Source organism: Ranitomeya variabilis, chromosome 2 (assembly GCF_051348905.1).
Source record: "Ranitomeya variabilis isolate aRanVar5 chromosome 2, aRanVar5.hap1, whole genome shotgun sequence".
NCBI classification, from domain to species: Eukaryota; Metazoa; Chordata; class Amphibia; order Anura; family Dendrobatidae; genus Ranitomeya; species Ranitomeya variabilis.
Genome location: NC_135233.1, coordinates 853,942,324 through 853,964,266, shown reverse-complemented (window position 1 = coordinate 853,964,266; position 21,943 = coordinate 853,942,324). Strand labels below are relative to the sequence as shown.

The following is a 21,943-nucleotide window of genomic DNA, read 5'->3' as shown; positions in this document are numbered from 1 at the left end:
CCCTCCGACGCAGCCTGGACCTCACCGAGGGAACCGGCAGCGTTGTTTGCTTAAAATTCGCGCGTTTACTTCCTTACGTGAAGTCCCGGCTTGTGATTGGTCGCGTGCCGCCCATGTGGCCGCGACGCGACCAATCACAGCAAGCCGTGACGTAATTTTAGGTCCTTCAGGATTTTAAAATTACGTTCTGGCTTGTGATTGGTCGCGTCGCGGTCACATGGGCGACGCGACCAATCACAAGCCGTGACGTCACGGGAGGCTGGACACGCGCGCATTTTAAAATGCGCGCTTGTCCTGCCTCCCGTGACGTCACGGCTTGTGATTGGTCGCGTCGCCCATGTGACCGCGACGCGACCAATCACAAAGCCGGAACGTAATTTTAAAATCCTGAAGGACCTGAAATTACGTCACGGCTTGCTGTGATTGGTCGCGTCGCGGCCACATGGGCGGCACGCGACCAATCACAAGCCGCGACTTCACGTAAGGAAGTAAACGTGCGAATTTTAAGCAAACAACGCTGCCGGTTCCCTCGGTGAGGTCCAGGCTGCGTCGGAGAGGTGAGTATAGCAATATTTTTTATTTTAATTCTTTATTTTACACATTAATATGGTTCCCAGGGCCTGAAGGAGAGTTTCCTCTCCTTCAGACCCTGGGAACCATCAGGGATACCGTCCGATACATGAGTCCCATTGACTTGTATTGGTATCGGGTATCGGTATCGGATTGGATCCGATACTTTGCCGGTATCGGCCGATACTTTCCGATACCGATACTTTCAAGTATCGGACGGTATCGCTCAACACTACTGATCGTACATTCTGATTCCCCAGGTCACTGCGAGTTTATAGACAAAATAACAAGTCTAGGTCATTTTTCATTTAAGTGGTGAAAAAAAATCCAAAATTTGTAAACGAAAAGTTGCCATTTTCCGGGGCCCTTAGCGTCTCCAGTTTTCGGGATCTAGGGCCAGGTGAGGGCTTATTTTTTGCGCATCGAGCTGATGTTTTTATTGATACCATTTTGGTGTGTATACAATCTTTTGATTGCCTGTTATTTCATTTTATTGCAATGTTGAAGCGACCAAAAACTGTAATCCTGGCATTTTGATTTTTTTTTGCTACACCTGTCACGGTTCCCGGGATACCTTGGATACCTTTATCATCCCCACCACTCACACCAATTTGTCATGAACCGGGGTTGTTTGGTTGCGCCATTCTTTTCTGAAGAGGATTTATCTATATCCCACTTCCCAGTTCTGGTTTGGAACTTGCAGCTCTCTGGCGCCCCCTTACCCTCAGGTCAGGCAGGGTACTGCTCCTAGGATAATCAGTCACCAGAAAGGCTGACTTACTTTGTACTGGCTAATTGGCACACTGCAGCTAGGGTGATATAACTACTCCCACTCAGGTGGGAACAATAATTATCAGCGCTGTCTGTCGCTACAAAGACTCCCAAATGCACAGGACAAATCCGCTGCCTCTTGCTCCGATTTCTTAATTAATAATGGGTCTGGAGCCAACCCAGATTAGTAGCGTAATTCACTTCAGAGGACGTCACAATACGTTACAGAGCATGGAGAAACAAAACTAGTAATTTTATAATATTATATATTTTACTCCAAAAAGGTAGGCAGTGTTTACAGCTGGGACAAAAGACGGGAAGACTGATGTCTCCCTCAGTTATCTCTGTGCCCACAACCAAGACTCTCTCCCTGTGGTGACCTCACTCGCTATACTTAACTCGCTGTATGAACCTCAGAGACGAACGACACAATGATCATGATGCTCACCCAGGGGTGGATTAAGGGTAGTCAGGGCCCCGGGCTGTTCAGACACTGTGGGCTCCCCGGTCATGTGATGGTGTCATGTGACGGGGTCATCATATACCTGTACCAGATTGTTCCAGAAAAATAGTTGCTGTGTGAAACTATAACCTGTCAAAATTCCATTGATCTAGTCAATTTACCCTTCAGTTAGGAAGAAAAAACAAACAAACAAACAAAAAAAACACAATACTATCACCATAAGTGCCATTATACACAGGAGATCTGTACTTAGTATGCAGTGTCTGTGTACAGGTAATACAGTCATCACCAGTGACATTATACACAGGAGCTCTGTATATAGTATACAGTGTATAGTGTCAGTGTATAGGTAGCACACTTACTCACCAGTGCCGTCTCTATGTGAAGTCCTTCATCTTTCATCCAGCACAGACCGCCATCACTTCATCTAGCCAGGACTCGTCTCTGCAGGAAATAACACAGTTATCTTGAGCTCCGCTTGCAGAACACATTACTTATTTTTTCCCAACTTCTACATTACACCACATGAAGAAAAAGAGGCAACATAGTGTCACTCTACACAGTAACAGGACCACCCCCCCATTTAAATCAGTGTCCTCAAAAAATAAAATAAATACATCACTGCAGTAATAATATCCCTTAATTAGCCCCTATGGTAATAATAAAATTCCCCATCCTGGCCCCATGTATCTCATTCCTGGCATCAGCCATATGTTCTCCCATCCTGCCCTCATGAGTATCCATCCTGCCCCATATGATCTCCCCATTCTGCCCCATCAGTCTCCATCGTATCCATCCTGCCCCATGATCTTGCACGATCTGTCTCCAATCCTGCCCCATGTCTTTAATTCTGTCCCATGTCTCCAATCCTGCCCCATCTGTCTCCAGTCCTGCCACCAGTGTGTCCAGCATCTCTGCCCCCATTGTCCAGCATCTCTGCCCCCATTGTCCAGCATCTCTGCCCCCAGTGTCCAGCATCTCTGCCCCCAGTGTCCAGCATCTCTGCCCCCAATGTCCAGCATCTCTTCCCCAATGTCCAGCATCTCTGCCCCCAATGTGTCCAGCATCCTGCCCCGATGAGTCCAGTATTCTGCCCCGATGAGTCCAGTATTCTGCTCCAGTGTGTCCAGCATATTGCCTCCAGTGTGTCCAGCAATCTGCCCCAGTGTCTCCAGCATATTGCCCCCAGTGTGTCCAGCAATCTGCAACAGTGTCTCCAGCATATTGCCTCCCAGTGTGTCCAGCATTCTGCCCAGTGTGTCCAGCATATTGCCCCAGTGTGTCCAGCATATTGCCCCCAGTGTGTCCAGCATATTGCCCCCAGTGTGTCCAGCATATTGCCCCCAGTGTGTCCAGCATTCTGGGCCAGGTCCCCCGGATTGCCATTCGCAACAAAAAAAAACCTAGTTTTCCTCACCTGTCCGTGCTCCTTCGGCGTTGCTCCCTCCAGCAGCATGCACTCGCCGGTGACTGACAATGACATCAGACGCCTTTGACGTGCGCACTGCGGCTGATGTCAGCTGCCAGCCTCTGATTGGCTGGCGGCTGTTGACTATTGACGTGCGGGCCCGTGCCCACATGTCAATAGCGTTAAACTGCCGCAGCGCTGGTAGGGGCCCGATGCGGGCCCCCTCTGCTCGCCGGGCCCATACACCAGTCAGGGCAGTAATGCCCTGATGGCGGCGGTCAATCTGAACGGTTACCCAGGGCACCCCCACATCACTGGGCCCTGGGCTACCGCCCACATTGACCTCATTATAATCCGCCCCTGTGCTCACCACGTCATGGGGGTTCTTTTAAGTATAAACACGGCATAGATGTATGACCCGCTTACGGAGAAATCCATTCCTTGCATTTCGTTGGCTTAGATCCTAGTGATATCAGTGAGTTATAGATTTCTCATTGGACATCCGGAATATGTAACTTTTATATCGCTATCCCTGATCGGTGCCCAAGTACATAACTTTTCAAGAACAAAAGAGTCCCATGCGGTTTGAAATTTGCTGTACCAGTTATGCTGGTATCAGGCGGGAGGGGGGATGAGGGGTTTAGGGAGAGGACTGGCTTTCATAGCACAAAGCCATAAAAATTCCTCAGTGGATAAAGCCATTTACTGATTGGATTAATTTTTTTTTTATATTGATAGATCGGACGATTCTGAACACAATGCCAAATATGTGTATATTTGATTTTTTTTCATTGTTTTATTTTGTATGGCGCGAAAGAGGGGGTGATTTGAACATTTATATGTATGTTTTTTATATATTTTTTTTTTAAATTAAAACTTTTTACTTGCTTCTATAGTCTCCATGGGAGACTAGAAGCTGCACTTGTCCGATCGCCTCTGCTACATAGAGCAGGGCTGCAGTCCTGCTCTATACAGCAGATTTGCTCACTTGCTATGTGCGCCGACCACCAGGCGGGGCTCATAGCCATCAAGCAATGACAACCACAAGGGTCTTCTGCTGACCCCGAGTTGTCATGCCAACCCATCGGTGACCTACAGTCATGTGACATGTGCCGATGGAAGAAGGTACTACATAGGGAAAAATTACATGTCCCTCACTGAATGCTCTGTAATAACGACAACTTGGACTTAATCAAAAAGATCTTATTGGGTGCCAAATTTTTTGATTGTTAATATCTGCCTAACAGAGCGGCAAAATAAAAAAAAAATAAAATTTACTCTGAGGCTACTGTTACATTTTGCATCTAGTTCAACATGACAAAGTTGGTGAAAATTTCTTTTTAACTGTAAAACATTTTATATTAATTAGGTGATGGAATCCACTGTGATGACATTGATGAATGTGAGACCAATAATATCTGCTCACCTGATGCGTCCTGCACTAACACAATAGGGAATTACACCTGTGCCTGTAATGCTGGATTCTCAGGTAAGTCGTCATTTTCCGGTTATTTAATTCTGATAATTATAAACAAATAGAGCCATGGTCCTATTAAAAATCTGATGTAATAAACTGTAGCTCAGTCTAATTGACATGTCATACATGATCTCTAATTTGTGTCCAGTCTTTAATTAGCTCTTGCTTCTGATTTGCACAATAATAAATTGTTGAAATGTTTCAGGAATAATTTTTCACTTTCACATTTACCTCTGATGTTACAGATGTAGCATACTTTAGCTTGGCACATAATGCATTAAATGGGTTGTTCCCTTTCAGTTACATTTTGATAGCAGACGGTTATAGAAGAAAACAACCTGAGCTGAACTCTCCTTCCCTGTGTCCACCAGTGAGTTCCCACATCTGCTCCCAGTGTCATTGGCTAAAGCAATGAAGTCATGGCTACAGAGCATCAGTGAATCAGAGAGCTCAGTGGCTCCGACTGGGGCTTTCTCATGTTCCATTTTTGTTTTTATAGTAAACTGTACTCAACTACAAAATGTAACTGAACAGTGAGGATATCCCCTTTAACAATGGCATGTTATAGAAAGCTGCAACTGGACACTTAAACGGAAGCTCTCAGGTCACAAATGCCCTCCATCTTGGCAGCATTCGCCTATGTATGATTAAAAAGTCTGTCTAACCAGCCCTGTATAACATAATTCAATCTCCATTTCCTATGCTAATGAGGGCTTTGACTAGTAGATAGTGTGTTAGTTCTCCAGACTAATCAGCCCTCTTTCCATGTTATGACGTCCCTGTAAGCGTGATAACATAATTTATCAGTGTCATCGCCAGCTCATGTAAAACTCGTGCATGAGCGCTGCTCCTTTCGGCAGTGTCATGTAAGAAGATAGACCGGACTGGGGGTACCTCTCTTGCATCAGGTTCCGAAACTGTCACCATTGTTTCCAGGGGGAAAGCTTTTCAACCCGGACCGACCTTTGCACTTGACAGTATGGGGCATAACGTTGATAAAAGGCTCTTTGCGCTGGAAAAAAGGGGCAGACTTGGCAGGAAGAAGCGCTCAGCAGGGGAAGGTCAGTTCTCCGCTCTCTGAGCATCGTGTGAGGTCAGGCCCGCACTGTAGACTCCCCACATATGGTTACACTGACTGTGGACAAACCTCTGCCGGGTACCCGTTATCCCCCGTGACCGCAAGTTACAGACGCTCCGGGCTGGTGGTTATTGTGTGCATGCCACCTAAGACAGACCAGGTGACTCAGCCAGAACTGTACAAAAAAGTAACCAACAGCACACAGCTGAAGGCTGCACTGTTATGACCCCAGTGGACAGGGTCTCAGAGGTACGTGTAAGTCTGCGAGATACAAAAATCCAGCTCATAGGGTAGTGGTAACTGGGTTGACCAAATATCTACTCCTAACGCCAACACTAGAAGTAGCCGGGGATCATGCCTACGGTGATCGCTAGATGACTCGCGCCAGCCGGAGAATCTAACTACCCCTAGGAGAAGAAAACAAAGACCTCTCTTGCCTCCAGAGAAAGGGACCCCAAAGCAAGATACAAGCCCCCCACAAATAATAACGGTGAGGTAAGAGGAAATGACAAACATAGAAATGAACCAGGTTCAGCAAAGAGAGGCCAGCTTACTAATAGCAGAATAAAGCAAGATAACTTATTTGGTCAACAAAAACCCTATAAAAATCCACGCTGGAGATTCAAGAACCCCCGAACCGTCTAACGGTCCGGGGGGAGAAAACCAGCCCCCTAGAGCTTCCAGCAAAGGTCAGGATACAGATTAGAACAAGCGGACAAAAATACAAAACAAAACAAAAGCAAAAAGCAAGGAAGAGACTTAGCTTTAACAAGCAGGAACCAGGATCAGTACACAAGAGCACAACAGATTAGCTCTGATTTCAACGATGCCAGGCATTGAACTGAAGGTCCAGAGAGCTTATATAGCAACGCCCCTGAACTAACGGCCCAGGTGAGCATAAAGGAGAAGACAGAAGCTCCAGAGTAAAATCACTAATGACCACTAGAGGGAGCAAAACGCAAATTCACAACAGTACTCCCCCCTTAGTGAGGGGTCACCGAACCCTCACCACGACCACCAGGGCGATCAGGATGAGCGGCGTGAAAGGCACGAACTAAATCGGCCGCATGAACATCAGAGGCGACCACCCAGGAATTATCTTCCTGACCATAGCCCTTCCACTTGACCAGGTACTGAAGCCTCCGCCTGGAGAGACGAGAATCCAAGATCTTCTCCACCATGTACTCCAACTCGCCCTCAACCAACACCGGAGCAGGAGGCTCAGCAGAAGGAACTACAGGCACAACGTACCGCCGCAACAAGGACCTATGAAACACGTTGTGGATAGCAAACGACACAGGAAGATCCAGACGAAAGGATACAGGATTAAGGATTTCCAATATCTTGTAAGGACCAATAAAACGAGGTTTAAATTTGGGAGAGGAAACCTTCATAGGAACAAAGCGGGAAGAAAGCCACACCAAATCCCCAACACGTAGTCGGGGACCCACACCGCGGCGGCGGTTGGCAAAGCGCTGAGCCCTCTCCTGTGACAACTTCAAGTTGTCCACCACAAGATTCCAGATCCGCTGCAACCTATCCACCACAGAATCCACCCCAGGACAGTCAGAAGGTTCCACATGACCCGAAGAAAAACGAGGGTGGAAACCAGAGTTGCAGAAAAACGGCGAAACCAAAGTGGCGGAACTAGCCCGATTATTAAGGGCAAACTCAGCCAACGGCAAGAAGGTCACCCAATCGTCCTGATCAGCAGAGACAAAACACCTCAAATAAGCCTCCAAAGTCTGATTAGTTCGCTCCGTCTGTCCATTAGTCTGAGGATGGAAAGCAGACGAAAACGACAAATCAATGCCCATCCTACTACAAAAGGATCGCCAGAATCTGGAAACGAACTGGGATCCTCTGTCTGACACAATATTCTCAGGGATGCCGTGCAAACGAACCACGTTCTGGAAAAACACAGGAACCAGATCGGAAGAGGAAGGCAGCTTAGGCAAAGGAACCAAATGGACCATCTTGGAGAAGCGATCACATATCACCCAGATTACAGACATGCCTTGAGACACCGGAAGATCAGAAATGAAATCCATGGAGATATGTGTCCAAGGTCTCTTAGGGACAGGCAAGGGCAAGAGCAACCCGCTGGCACGAGAACAGCAAGGCTTAGCTCGAGCACAAGTCCCACAGGACTGTACAAATGACTGCACATCCCTTGACAAGGAAGGCCACCAAAAGGATCTGGCCACCAGATCTCTGGTGCCAAAAATTCCTGGGTGACCTGCCAACACCGAGGAATGAACCTCGGAAATGACTCTGCTGGTCCACTTATCAGGCACAAACAGTCGGTCAGGTGGACAAGAATCAGGCCTATCAGCCTGAAATCTCTGCAACACACGTCGCAGATCTGGAGAAATAGCTGACAAGATAACTCCATCCTTAAGAATACCAACAGGTTCAGCGACTCCAGGAGCATCAGGCACAAAGCTCCTGGAAAGAGCATCGGCCTTCACATTCTTTGAACCTGGTAAATACGAGACAACGAAGTCAAAACGGGAGAAAAACAATGACCAGCGGGCCTGTCTAGGATTCAGGCGTTTAGCAGACTCGAGATACATCAGATTTTTGTGATCAGTCAAGACCACCACACGATGCTTAGCACCCTCGAGCCAATGACGCCACTCCTCAAATGCCCATTTCATGGCCAACAACTCCCGATTGCCCACATCATAATTTCGCTCAGCAGGCGAAAACTTCCTAGAGAAAAAGGCGCAAGGTCTCATAACAGAGCAACCAGGGCCTCTCTGCGACAAAACGGCCCCTGCTCCAATCTCTGAAGCATCCACCTCAACCTGAAAGGGAAGCGAGACATCAGGCTGGCACAAAACAGGCGCCGAAGTAAACCGACGTTTCAACTCCTGGAAAGCCTCCACGGCAGCAGGAGCCCAATTAGCCACATCGGAGCCCTTCTTGGTCATATCCGTCAAAGGTTTCACAATGCTAGAAAAATTAGCGATAAAACGACGGTAGAAGTTAGCGAAACCTAAGAACTTCTGAAGACTCTTAACTGACGAGGGCTGAGTCCAATCAAGAATAGCTCGGACCTTGACTGGGTCCATCTCCACAGCAGAAGGGGAAAAAATGAACCCCAAAAAGGGAACCTTCTGTACACCAAAAAGACACTTTGAGCCCTTGACAAACAAAGAATTTTCACGCAAAATTTTAAAGACCATCCTGACCTGCTCCACATGCGAGACCCAATTATCAGAAAAAAACAGAATATCATCCAGATAAATGATCAAAAATTTATCCAGATAGTTCCGAAAAATGTCATGCATAAAGGACTGAAAAACTGAAGGGGCATTAGAGAGCCCAAAAGGCATCACCAAGTACTCAAAATGACCTTCGGGCGTATTGAATGCGGTTTTCCATTCATCACCTTGCTTAATGCGCACAAGGTTGTACGCACCACGAAGGTCTATCTTGGTGAACCACTTGGCACCTTTAATCCGGGCAAACAAGTCAGACAACAGCGGCAAAGGATACTGAAATTTGACAGTGATCTTATTTAAAAGCCGATAGTCAATACAAGGCCTCAAAGATCCGTCCTTTTTAGCCACAAAAAAGAATCCCGCACCAAGAGGGGAAGAAGACGGACGGATGTGTCCTTTCTCCAGAGACTCCTTGATATATGAACGCATAGCGGTATGTTCAGGTACCGACAGATTAAACAGTCTTCCCTTAGGAAATTTACTGCCTGGGATCAAATCTATTGCACAGTCACATTCCCTATGAGGAGGCAATGCACTGGACCTGGACTCGCTAAAGACATCCTGATAATCAGACAAATACTCCGGAACTTCCAAAGGCGTAGAAGAAGCAATAGACACAGGCAGGGAATCCTCATGAATACCACGACAGCCCCAACTTGACACTGACATAGCCTTCCAGTCCAGGACTGGATTATGGGTCTGTAACCATGGCAGCCCCAAAACAACCACATCATGCATTTTATGCAAAACTAGAAAACGTATCACCTCGCGGTGTTCAGGAGTCATGCACATGGTAACCTGTGTCCAATACTGCGGTTTATTTTCTGCTAATGGCGTAGCATCAATACCCCTAAGAGGTATAGGATTTTCTAATGGTTCAAGAATAAAACCACAGCGCTTAGCAAATGAGAGATCCATAAGACTCAGGGCAGCACCTGAATCAACAAACGCCATGACAGGATAAGATGACAGTGAGCAAATCAAAGTTACAGACAGAATAAACTTAGGATGCAAATTACCAACGGTGACAGGACTAACAACCTTAGTTATACGTTTAGAGCATGCTGAGATAACATGTGTAGAATCACCACAGTAGTAGCACAAGCCATTCCGGCGTCTATCAATTTTCCTCTCATTTCTAGTCAGGATTCTATCACATTGCATCAAATCAGGTGTCCGTTCAGACAACACCATGAGGGAATTTGCGGTTTTTCTATCACATTGCATCAAATCAGGTGTCCGTTCAGACAACACCATGAGGGAATTTGCGGTTTTGCGCTCCCGCAACCGCCGGTCAATTTGAATAGCCAGGGCCATGGTATCATTCAGACCTGTGGGAATAGGAAAACCCACCATAACATTCTTAATGGCTTCGGAAAGGCCATTTCTAAAATTAGCAGCCAGTGCACACTCGTTCCAATGTGTCAGCACGGACCATTTCCGAAATTTTTGGCAATACACTTCAGCCTCGTCCTGGCCCTGAGACATAGCCAGCAAGGCTTTTTCTGCCTGAATCTCAAGATTGGGTTCCTCATAAAGTAAACCGAGCGCCAGAAAAAACGCATCAATATCAGCCAATGCCGGATCTCCTGGCGCCAACGAAAAAGCCCAATCTTGAGGGTCACCCCGTAAGAATGAAATAACAATTTTTACTTGTTGAGCAGAGTCTCCAGACGAACAGGGTCTCAGGGACAAAAACAATTTACAATTATTCCTGAAATTCCTAAACTTAAATCGGTCTCCTGAAAACGGTTCAGGAATCGGTATCTTGGGTTCAGACCTAGGATTTCTGATAACATAATCTTGTATACCCTGCACACGTGCAGCAAGCTGGTCCACACTTGTAATCAAGGTCTGGACATTCATGTCTGCAGCAAGCTTAAGCCACTCTGAGGTAAAGGGGAAAAGAAAAAAAAAAATGAGAGAGGGAAAAAAAAAAAAACTCAAAATTTTCTTTCTTATAATCCCACTTCTGCAATGCATCAAACATTCAATACTGGCCTGGCATACTGTTATGACCCCAGTGGACAGGGTCTCAGAGGTACGTGTAAGTCTGCGAGATACAAAAATCCAGCTCATAGGGTAGTGGTAACTGGGTTGACCAAATATCTACTCCTAACGCCAACACTAGAAGTAGCCGGGGATCATGCCTACGGTGATCGCTAGATGACTCGCGCCAGCCGGAGAATCTAACTACCCCTAGGAGAAGAAAACAAAGACCTCTCTTGCCTCCAGAGAAAGGGACCCCAAAGCAAGATACAAGCCCCCCACAAATAATAACGGTGAGGTAAGAGGAAATGACAAACATAGAAATGAACCAGGTTCAGCAAAGAGAGGCCAGCTTACTAATAGCAGAATAAAGCAAGATAACTTATTTGGTCAACAAAAACCCTATAAAAATCCACGCTGGAGATTCAAGAACCCCCGAACCGTCTAACGGTCCGGGGGGAGAACACCAGCCCCCTAGAGCTTCCAGCAAAGGTCAGGATACAGATTAGAACAAGCGGACAAAAATACAAAACAAAAGCAAAAAGCAAGGAAGAGACTTAGCTTTAACAAGCAGGAACCAGGATCAGTACACAAGAGCACAACAGATTAGCTCTGATTTCAACGATGCCAGGCATTGAACTGAAGGTCCAGAGAGCTTATATAGCAACGCCCCTGAACTAACGGCCCAGGTGAGCATAAAGGAGAAGACAGAAGCTCCAGAGTAAAATCACTAATGACCACTAGAGGGAGCAAAACGCAAATTCACAACACTGCACGCTCCAAAGTCCAGGCATCCAATAGGACCAATACTCACAAAAGAAAAAGATGGAGCAGCATCCATTCCAGGTGAAAAATATTTACAGAAGTCTTTATTCTGCCATCCCAAAATTACAACGTTTCGGCCAAAATGGCCTTTGTCACAGTTTTCTTCAGCCAGAACTGTGTCATAGCTCATACCTCCTCCGAGTTGTGTCACGCTCTGGCGGTGTGGCAGACTGTTTTGCACCCCATACGACGAACCGTGGATTCAGGACCCCGCTTGGAACAACGAGGATTCTTCGTTATCGCCGGTAACCGGACCTCCAGTTTCTACAGGATGAAACCAGAGCCATCACACGCCAGTTGAGTAGGTGCCACCATTGGAACTTAAGGCTCTGCAGCCAGGAAGCCGGAGGAGTGATAAGTTAAAACTTTTATGAACAGTTGCTTAATTTGTTACCATGCCCCTCATTCATATCGTGCTATTATTCACCCTCATACCCTCTACAGAACCCATTACCTCCCTGCGTGGAGTACACCCCTGTTAATAAACCAGGTAACTCTGGCTCTTCCTCCTGTCATTTACTGCATCCCGCTACCTGCTCACAGCTACAGGGTCTTTTAAACAGTGTGTACCCTTCCAGGCTTCTGATCCGCACTGCACATAACTAGAAGTTCAGAAGATGGCTTCCAGTCATACGCACTATGCCTCTGAAGTCGGTCTGTGGATGAGCTGGCGATGATGCCCACAGGGGCGTAATAACATGGAAAGAGGGCTGACTACTGTGGGGCAACTAATGCCCTATCTACTAGTCAAAGCCCTCATTAGCATAGGAAATGGGGATATTATAATTGCTTTTTTATGCATTTATCTAAGGCTAAGTTCACACTAGCGTTGTGCGCCGCTGCGTCGGCGACGCAACGCACAACGCACGCCAAAACGCGGCAAAACGCACGCAAAAACGCTGCGTTTTGCGACGCATGCGTCGTTTTTTGCCGAAAATCGGACGCAAGAAAAATGCAACTTGCTGCGTTTTTTTGGTCCGACGCTTGCGGCAAAAAAGACGCATGTGTGGCACAACGCAACAAAAAAAAACGCATGCGTCCCCCATGTTAAGTATAGGGGGCGCATGACGCATGCGTCGCCGCTGCGTCGCCGACGCAAACCCGACGCACATTAGCTTAACGCTAATGTGAACGTAGCCTAACTGAATTACGCTATGCAGGACTGGTTATTCAGTGAGCTTAACCCTACAGAGGTGAATGCTGCTGCGTTGGGGGCATGGGGGACCTGTCATGTTTGGTGTCAAGTTACAGTATTTTGTAGTAAAATATCTTGCTGCATCGTGGTATGTGCTACATCTGTATATCCTCAGTAAACTGTGATTAATTATATATTCATCAGGTAACGGGACCCACTGTGATGATATTGATGAATGTGAGACCAGTAATATCTGCTCATCTGATGCAACCTGCACTAACACAAAAGGAAGTTTCATCTGTACTTGTAATGATGGATTCTCAGGTAAGAAAATTAATAATTACATTTAATTATCGCTTTGATATGAAAGTGGCATTGTCACTATCAGCGGCACTGATATCAGTGAGAGCTTGCAGTAGCTCTTCCTTTATTCTTCCCATAAGAAAATATAAATAGCCTCAATTAACTGTAAATCCTTTTACATTGATCAGGTAACGGGACCCACTGTGATGATATTGATGAGTGTCAGACCGGTAATACCTGCTCACCTGATGCAACCTGCACTAACAATATAGGAAATTACAGCTGCTCTTGTAAAAATGGATTCTCAGGTGAGTTCTTATTGATTTTTGCTTACACCTTTCTTTAATTGGTTGTTCACCCCTGCACAATCAGTTCTAAACTGCTAAAGAGCGCAAACGTCTGTTCTGATGTAATGGTAAAGGATTCTGATTGGCTGCAGTAGTCACATGACAAAACAATGTCACATGGTCATCAGAAGATCTGTCTTCCGAGAAGTCAAGATGTGTTTTTCTATTTCGTATGGCCCCTCTGTAGCAGTTAAGAAGAGTTGTCCAGTATTGGATGAATCATGTAACTGTTTATAAAAGTGCAGTTACTGATAAAGTCTTCTACATAAGTATCCTGACTAAAATGCATACAATGAGGTGTACTTACAGTTATATGAAAAAGTTTGGGCACCCCTATTAATCTTAAGCTTAGTGTTCTATAAAAATTGTTTTTTTTTTTGTAACAGCTTTTTCAGTTTCATATATCTAATAACTGTTGGACACAGTAATGTTTCTGCCTTGAAATGAGGTTTATTGTACTAACAGAAAATGTGCAATCTGCATTCAAACAAAATTTGACAGGTGCATAAGTATGGGCACCCTTATCATTTTCTTGTTTTAAATACTCCTACCTACTTTTTACTGACTTACTAAAGCACTTTTTTTTGGTTTTGTATCCTCATTGAGATTGAACTTCATAGCTAGGTGTATGCAATCATGAGAAAAGATACTTAAAGTGGCCACTTGCAAGTTGTTCTCCTGTTTGAATCTCCTCTGAAGAGTGGCATCATGGGCTCCTCAAAACAACTGTCAAATGATCTGAAAACAAAGATTATTCAACATAGTTATTCAGGGGAAGGATACAAAAAGCTGTCTCAGAGGTTTAACCTGTCAATTTCCACTGTGAGGAACATAGTAAGGAAATGGAAGAGCACAGGTACAGTTCTTGTTAAGGCCAGAAGTGGCAGGCCAAGAAAAACATCATAAAGGCAGAGAAGAATGGTGAGATCAGTCAGGGACAATCCTCAGACCACCTCCAGAGAGCTGCAGCATCAACTTGCTGCAGATGGTGTCACTGTGCATCGGTCAACTATACAACGCACTGTGTTTTTTTCCGCCATGCATAATGCCTTTTTGTATTACCAAACAGCTCAATCTTGGTTTCATAAGTCCACAGGACCTTCTTCCAAAAAGAAATTGGCTTCTCCAAATGTGCTTTTGCATACCTCAGCCAGCTCTGTTTGTGGCGTGCTTGCAGAAATGGCTTCTTTCGCATCACTCTCCCATACAGCTTCTTCTTGTGCAAAGTGCATTGTATAGTTGACCGATGCACAGTGACACCATCTGCAGCAAGTTGATGCTGCAGCTCTCTGGAGGTGATCTGAGGATTGTCCTTGACTGATCTCACCATTCTTCTTCTCTGCCTTTCTGATGTTTTTCTTGGCCTGCCACTTCTGGCCTTAAAAACAACTGTACCTGTGTTCTTCCATTTCCTTACTATGTTCCTCACAGTGGAAATTGACAGGTTAAACCTCTGAGACAGCTTTTTGTATCCTTCCCCTGAACAATTATGTTGAATAATCTTTGTTTTCAGATCATTTGACAGTTGTTTTGAGGAGCCCATGATGCCACTCTTCAGAGGAGATTCAGTAGGGGTGCCCAAACTTTTTCATATAACTGTATTAATGGGTGTCAAAAGCAAAATGGGCCGGACTGCCCATCTGGCAATTCTGGCAAATGCCGAAGGGCCTGTCTGGTCATGGGCCACCTTTTCTGCTATGTTGTTAACAGAATCAGTATTCTCAAGACACCCATACTGTTAAGAGTTATGACAGAGCACAAAGTCCCTGACTCCGTCACTTACCCCAGCAGGCCATGGGTATCCTTAGAAATATTGATCTTGTAGTAAATCTTGCTTTCTTCCATCTGGGGTAATATTAGTAAAATATCCCATCTGGTGCTTGGGGATGGAGACCGCATGGGCCTTTGTGATTTCAAATGCCAGGGCTGAATTTCAGCTTCAGTGCGTACCTGGGTAAGCCTGGGTGTACATGTGAAACAACACTTTGATATACTGCCATAGAAAGGTAACATCATGCTCATATGAAATAAAAAAAATAATATATTAGCTCTTATAAAGAATATTGAATTCCTTCTTTTATATATAAAGTATTAACAGTTCAAATTTAGGGGAAATAACCTGTAGGTCAGTCTTATCGGCACTTCATACGCGAACCATAACTTATGCCAAAGTAATTTGACCATATTGGTTGTGACTTTCCAAATAACAACTTACAATATATGTTTTCAGTAGTAAATTTTTATTTTCACATATACGTCTATTGTTAGATCCTCTGATAACTGACACATGTTACATTGATCAGGTAACGGGACCCACTGTGAGGATATTGATGAATGTGAGACCAATAATTCTTGCTCACCCAATGCCACCTGTAATAACACAATAGGAAATTACACCTGTGCCTGTAATGTTGGATTCTGGGGTGAGTTCTGACTTATTTTCATTGAATCCTGTTTTTTACTATACTTTAGTGTAAAGTTCATTATGCTGTGCAGCAGGGATCCCACCAGAAATCTATTCAAGTGTATTTTTGTCAATCTGTAAAATATAATTTAATAACAATAAAATAATCCTTTATTTTAAGTGCCATAAATATGTTCCTTTCATCATTATACATCATTCATTACATTATGCTCTTTTCCCAGGTGATGGATATGACTGTGAGGCTCTGACACCATGTACAGATGCCAGTAACTGTTCTACTAATGCAACGTGTAGTAATATAGCAGGAGGCCTTTGTACTTGTAATGATGGATACCAAGGTAATCACTTATCACTAGAGATGTCTGTATGTACAACCTTTCTCAGGATGCCATCTGCAGTTAATAGCTCCCCAATATCAATGACAAAACCGTAAATGACACATACTGGTGCAGACACAGACAGAAAAGGTCCCTGTTCAACATATGGGCCGATTGCCTTCCAACAACTCATCATAGTGCACCCATTTACATGTCTGTGAATGAAGCTGCTTCTGGCTGTGGAGGCGGTAGTGGCCCCTTTACCACTTGGGCCCCTGTGCGGTTGCACCAATAATAAGTCCGTCCCTGATATGTATATTTAGGATTATTTTACACTGATGGACGGGGCTGTAACATTCTGTATATTAATGATGTGTGAGGCTGTCAGACACAATATTTGCATTTTGTATTTTCATAGAATGATTTTACCAGTAGTTTTTTCTTCTTAATGACTAAAATAAGGTGACGTCGATGCAAACTTCTGTAACTTAGCGTTGTGTTACTGAGAGACTTTGGCTGCAGATTGTCCAACACAATTTAGCACCGTCCAATGATCCTTTATTACCATATTGTAAGACAAGTGTGGATGAGCTCTTAATCACAGGCTTCAGTAATAAGTCATCATTTCTGTGTTGTGATCAGGTAATGGGTCATATTGTGCTGATATTGATGAATGTGGAGGAAAGAACAACTGTTCATCTGACGCCAACTGTATCAACACAGTGGGAAGTTATATCTGTACATGTAATGCTGGATTCACAGGTAAGGAGAATACATCAGCAATATGGGAAAGTAATGGAAGTGACAGGATTATGTTAGTTAAGGCTACACTGGAGAAGATGCAATCAATATTATGTACCTTCTAGAGATGGTGCAAATCAGTTCACAGGACCTGGTTCAGCAGCCAAGTCAGTAAGTAATCTGTGGCTGTCAGGCAGGAGACCTGCGAGAGCTGCCTCTTACCTTATGGCATCCCGAGCTCCTCTTTTGGTGAGATGGTTTGGCCTCACTTCATAATTGTGTTTTGACATTGTGCCAGGCCAACTTATAAAAAAGAACAGCTGCTGATGCTGCAGGTAGGAGGCAGTATTTATGGCCTTTGTCTGATGATCCCAAATTTCTGACGTGACTATCGGACCAGGTCATGTGACTCAAGTCACACCATATCTAGTATCTTCCCTTAGAGCAGCAGATATATGGGGACTGGGAAATCTTTATTCTTCCTAAAGCAAGAGAACCTATCAAAACCTGTTTCATTTGTGATCTCAATGGTTTTTCAGTTGAGAGCAAATAATGTATGTAGATTAAAACATTTTTATTATCACATCCACCTATAATGTTATCTCATTAGTTAAAGAGGACCTTTCACCGATTGTACTAGTGGTTGCAGAGAAGATTGTTATTTTTTTTAATTTCACCTCTTCATTGTGATGATATTCGTAATCATCATATTTGGCACCTATTGAGTTAAGTTTTCTTAATTCCAAAATGGCGTTATCAGAGATTTCACTGGGGGTGTTTACTTCTTACCCATCTATGATTCTAACCAATCATAATTAGGAAGGACTACTGCTGAATAAGATGTATTGAAAGCCTGTTCTGCTGTCACAGCAAATGGAATACAAGTTGCCAGGTTTCCGTGAGAACAACAGACGTAAATGTGATTACGGACATCTCTGAGCTGTGAATTCCAGACAGGAAGTTTGGGGATATCAACAGTACAACATAGTTAACAGTGCTATGAGAGGAGGAGAGATCATACAAGGGTTCTTAATGTGACACTGCTAAACTCAGCTGTGCTGCCCCTCCTTCCTCACTGACTGCTATGACTTAATCTGCAATGTGTCAGTCATCTGTGCTCTACTCCCAGCACTTTCTAATCATACACAAGGTTAAATCAGGAGATCAGGGCTGTATGTCATTATAGTGCTTTGGAACAAAGCACTATACTGTTATTCCACCGTGGTAAACTTCTTATTCTTATTATTATTATTCAGTCCGCACGTAATGCGGCCCGAACCGCTAAACTCAGACTCCAGTGAGGTGTCATTTCGAAGCCAGCGTTCCTGAGAGGTGTGCTAAGTATTTTTCGTGTCGATCGGATTTGTAGTTTTGGTGCAATTTGCGTTTGAAAAAAGTGTCTCAATGCATTTCAATAGGGAAATTTTCCAATACGTTTATAATGGGCCTGATTTCTGAGGCAATTTCTAAAAATAACTGCCACCTGGCTGATTACCTCATTGATATGCGCAGTGAGACCCAGTTACTATGCCAACGCCTATAAACTCTACCAGCCCACCAGGTCACAAGTTTTGTCAGATAATATCAGCTCTTAAAGTGACAGTACAGCACAATTACAAAGCACTATCTGTAGTCTTATCATTATTGCCCCGCTCACCAAATCGGACCCAGCCCACCAAATCGGACGAGAGTGCCCCCGCTTGCCAAATCGGACCCAGAGGGCCCCCGCCCGCCAAATCGGACCCAGAGTGGCGCCGCCCGTCAAGTCGGACCCAGAGTGGCGCCGCCTGCCAAATCGGACCCAGAGTGGCGCCGCCCGCCAAATCGGACCCAGAGTGGCGCCGCCCGCCAAATCGGACCCAGAGTGGCGCCGTCCGCCAAATCGGACCCAGAGTGGCGCCGCCTGCCAAATCGGACCCAGAGTGGCGCCGCCCGCCAAATCGGACCCAGAGTGGCGCCGCCCGCCAAATCGGACCCAGAGTGGCGTCGCCCGCCAAATCGGACCCAGAGTGGCGCCGCCCGCCAAATCGGACACAGAGTTGCGCCGCCCGCCAAATCGGACCCAGAGTGACCCGGCCCGCCAAATCGGACCCAGAGTGACCCGGCCCGCCAAATCGGACCCAGAGTGACCCGGCCCGCCAAATCGGACCCAGAGTGACCCGGCCCGCCAAATCGGACCCAGAGTGACCCGGCCCGCCAAATCGGACCCAGAGTGACCCGGCCCACCAAATCGGACCCAGAGTGACCCGGCCCGCCAAATCGGACCCAGAGTGACCCGGCCCACCAAATCGGACCCAGAGTGGCGCCGCCCACCAAGTCGGACCCAGAGTGGCGCCGCCCGCCAAGTCGGACCCAGAGTGGCGCCGCCCGCCAAGTCGGACCCAGAGTGGCGCCGCCCGCCAAGTCGGACCCAGAGTGGCGCCGCCCGCCAAGTCGGACCCAGAGTGGCGCCGCCCGTCAAATCGGACCCAGAGTGACCCGGGCCACCAAATCGGACCCAGAGTGACCCGGGCCACCAAATCGGACCCAGAGTGACCCGGGCCACCAAATCGGACCCAGAGTGACCCGGGCCATCAAATCGGACACAGAGTGACCCGGGCCACCAAATCGGACACAGAGTGACCCGGGCCACCAAATCGGACCCAGAGTGACCCGGGCCACCAAATCGGACCCAGAGTGACCCGGGCCACCAAATCGGACCAAGAGTGACCCGGGCCACCAAATCGGACCCAGAGTGACCCGGGCCACCAAATCGGACCCAGAGTGACCCGGGCCACCAAATCGGACCCAGAGTGACCCGGGCTACCAAATCGGACCCAGAGTGACCCGGGCCACCAAATCGGACCCAGAGTGACCCGGGCCACCAAATCGGACCCAGAGTGACCCGGGCCACCAAATCGGACCCAGAGTGACCCGGGCCACCAAATCGGACCCAGAGTGACCCGGGCCACCAAATCGGACCCAGAGTGACCCGGGCCACCAAATCGGACCCAGAGTGACCCGGGCCACCAAATCGGACCCAGAGTGACCCGGGCCACCAAATCGGACCCAGAGTGACCCGGGCCACCAAATCGGACCCAGAGTGACCCGGGCCACCAAATCGGCCCCAGAGTGACCCGGGCCACCAAATCGGGCCCAGAGTGACCCGGGTTGACCAAATCGGGCCCAGAGTGACCCGGGCCACCAAATCGGGCCCAGAGTGACCCGGGCCACCAAATCGGACCCAGAGTGACCCGGGCCACCAAATCGGACCCAGAGTGACCCGGGCCACCAAATCGGACCCAGAGTGACCCGGGCCACCAAATCGGCCCCAGAGTGACCCGGGCCACCAAATCGGGCCCAGAGTGACCCGGGTTGACCAAATCGGGCCCAGAGTGACCCGGGCCACCAAATCGGGCCCAGAGTGACCCGGGCCACCAAATCGGACCAAGAGTGACCCGGGCCACCAAATGGGACCCAGAGTGACCCGGGCCACCAAATCGGACCCAGAGTGACCCGGGCCACCAAATCGGCCCCAGAGTGACCCGGGCCACCAAATCGGGCCCAGAGTGACCCGGGCCACCAAATCGGGCCCAGAGTGACCCGGGTTGACCAAATCGGGCCCAGAGTGACCCGGGCCACCAAATCGGGCCCAGAGTGACCCGGGCCACCAAATCGGACCAAGAGTGACCCGGCCACCAAATGGGACCCAGAGTGACCCGGGCCACCAAATGGGACCCAGAGTGACCCGGGCCACCAAATGGGACCCAGAGTGACCCGGCCCACCAAATGGGACCCAGAGTGACCCGGCCCACCAAATGGGACCCAGAGTGACCCGGCCCACCAAATGGGACCCAGAGTGACCCGGGCCACCAAATCGGACCCAGAGTGACCCGGGCCACCAAATCGGACCCAGAGTGACCCGGGCCACCAAATCGGACCCAGAGTGACCCGGGCCACCAAATCGGACCCAGAGTGACCCGGGCCACCAAATCGGACCCAGAGTGACCTGGGCCACCAAATCGGACCCAGAGTGACCCGGGCCACCAAATCGGCCCCAGAGTGACCCGGGCCACCAAATCGGCCCCAGAGTGACCCGGGCCACCAAATCGGCCCCAGAGTGACCCGGGCCACCAAATCGGGCCCAGAGTGACCCGGGCCACCAAATCGGGCCCAGAGTGACCCGGGCCACCAAATCGGGCCCAGAGTGACCCGGGTTGACCAAATCGGGCCCAGAGTGACCCGGGCCACCAAATCGGGCCCAGAGTGACCCGGGCCACCAAATCGGACCAAGAGTGACCCGGGCCACCAAATGGGACCCAGAGTGACCCGGGCCACCAAATCGGACCCAGAGTGACCCGGGCCACCAAATCGGCCCCAGAGTGACCCGGGCCACCAAATCGGGCCCAGAGTGACCCGGGTTGACCAAATCGGGCCCAGAGTGACCCGGGCCACCAAATCGGGCCCAGAGTGACCTGGGCCACCAAATCGGACCAAGAGTGACCCGGGCCACCAAATGGGATCCAGAGTGACCCGGGCCACCAAATGGGACCCAGAGTGACCCGGGCCACCAAATGGGACCCAGAGTGACCCGGCCCACCAAATGGGACCCAGAGTGACCCGGCCCACCAAATGGGACCCAGAGTGACCCGGCCCACCAAATGGGACCCAGAGTGACCCGGCCCACCAAATCGGACCCAGAGTGACCCGGCCCACCAAATCGGACCCAGAGTGACCCGGCCCACCAAATCGGACCCAGAGTGACCCGGCCCACCAAGCCTCAACCCTGAGGGGCTACAACTACCAAACCAGCGCCTGAGGGGCACCCAAGTGTGAAAGTCTTGCAGGGGCAGCCCGGGCACCATTCCAAAGCACTATCTGTAGT

At 47.8% G+C, this 21,943-nt stretch overlaps 1 protein-coding gene across 1 annotated transcript in view; it reads left to right on the top strand.

Annotated features, from left to right (window-relative positions):
* LOC143803981 (uncharacterized) overlaps positions 1-21,943 on the top strand; it is a 521,136-nt gene that overhangs the window by 355,053 nt on the left and 144,140 nt on the right. The window contains exons 98-103 of the mRNA XM_077281733.1: positions 4,582-4,701; positions 13,151-13,270; positions 13,438-13,557; positions 15,900-16,019; positions 16,243-16,359; positions 16,981-17,100. Coding sequence (XP_077137848.1) covers positions 4,582-4,701; positions 13,151-13,270; positions 13,438-13,557; positions 15,900-16,019; positions 16,243-16,359; positions 16,981-17,100 — 717 coding nt within the window. The remainder of the gene's footprint in view (positions 1-4,581; positions 4,702-13,150; positions 13,271-13,437; positions 13,558-15,899; positions 16,020-16,242; positions 16,360-16,980; positions 17,101-21,943) is intronic.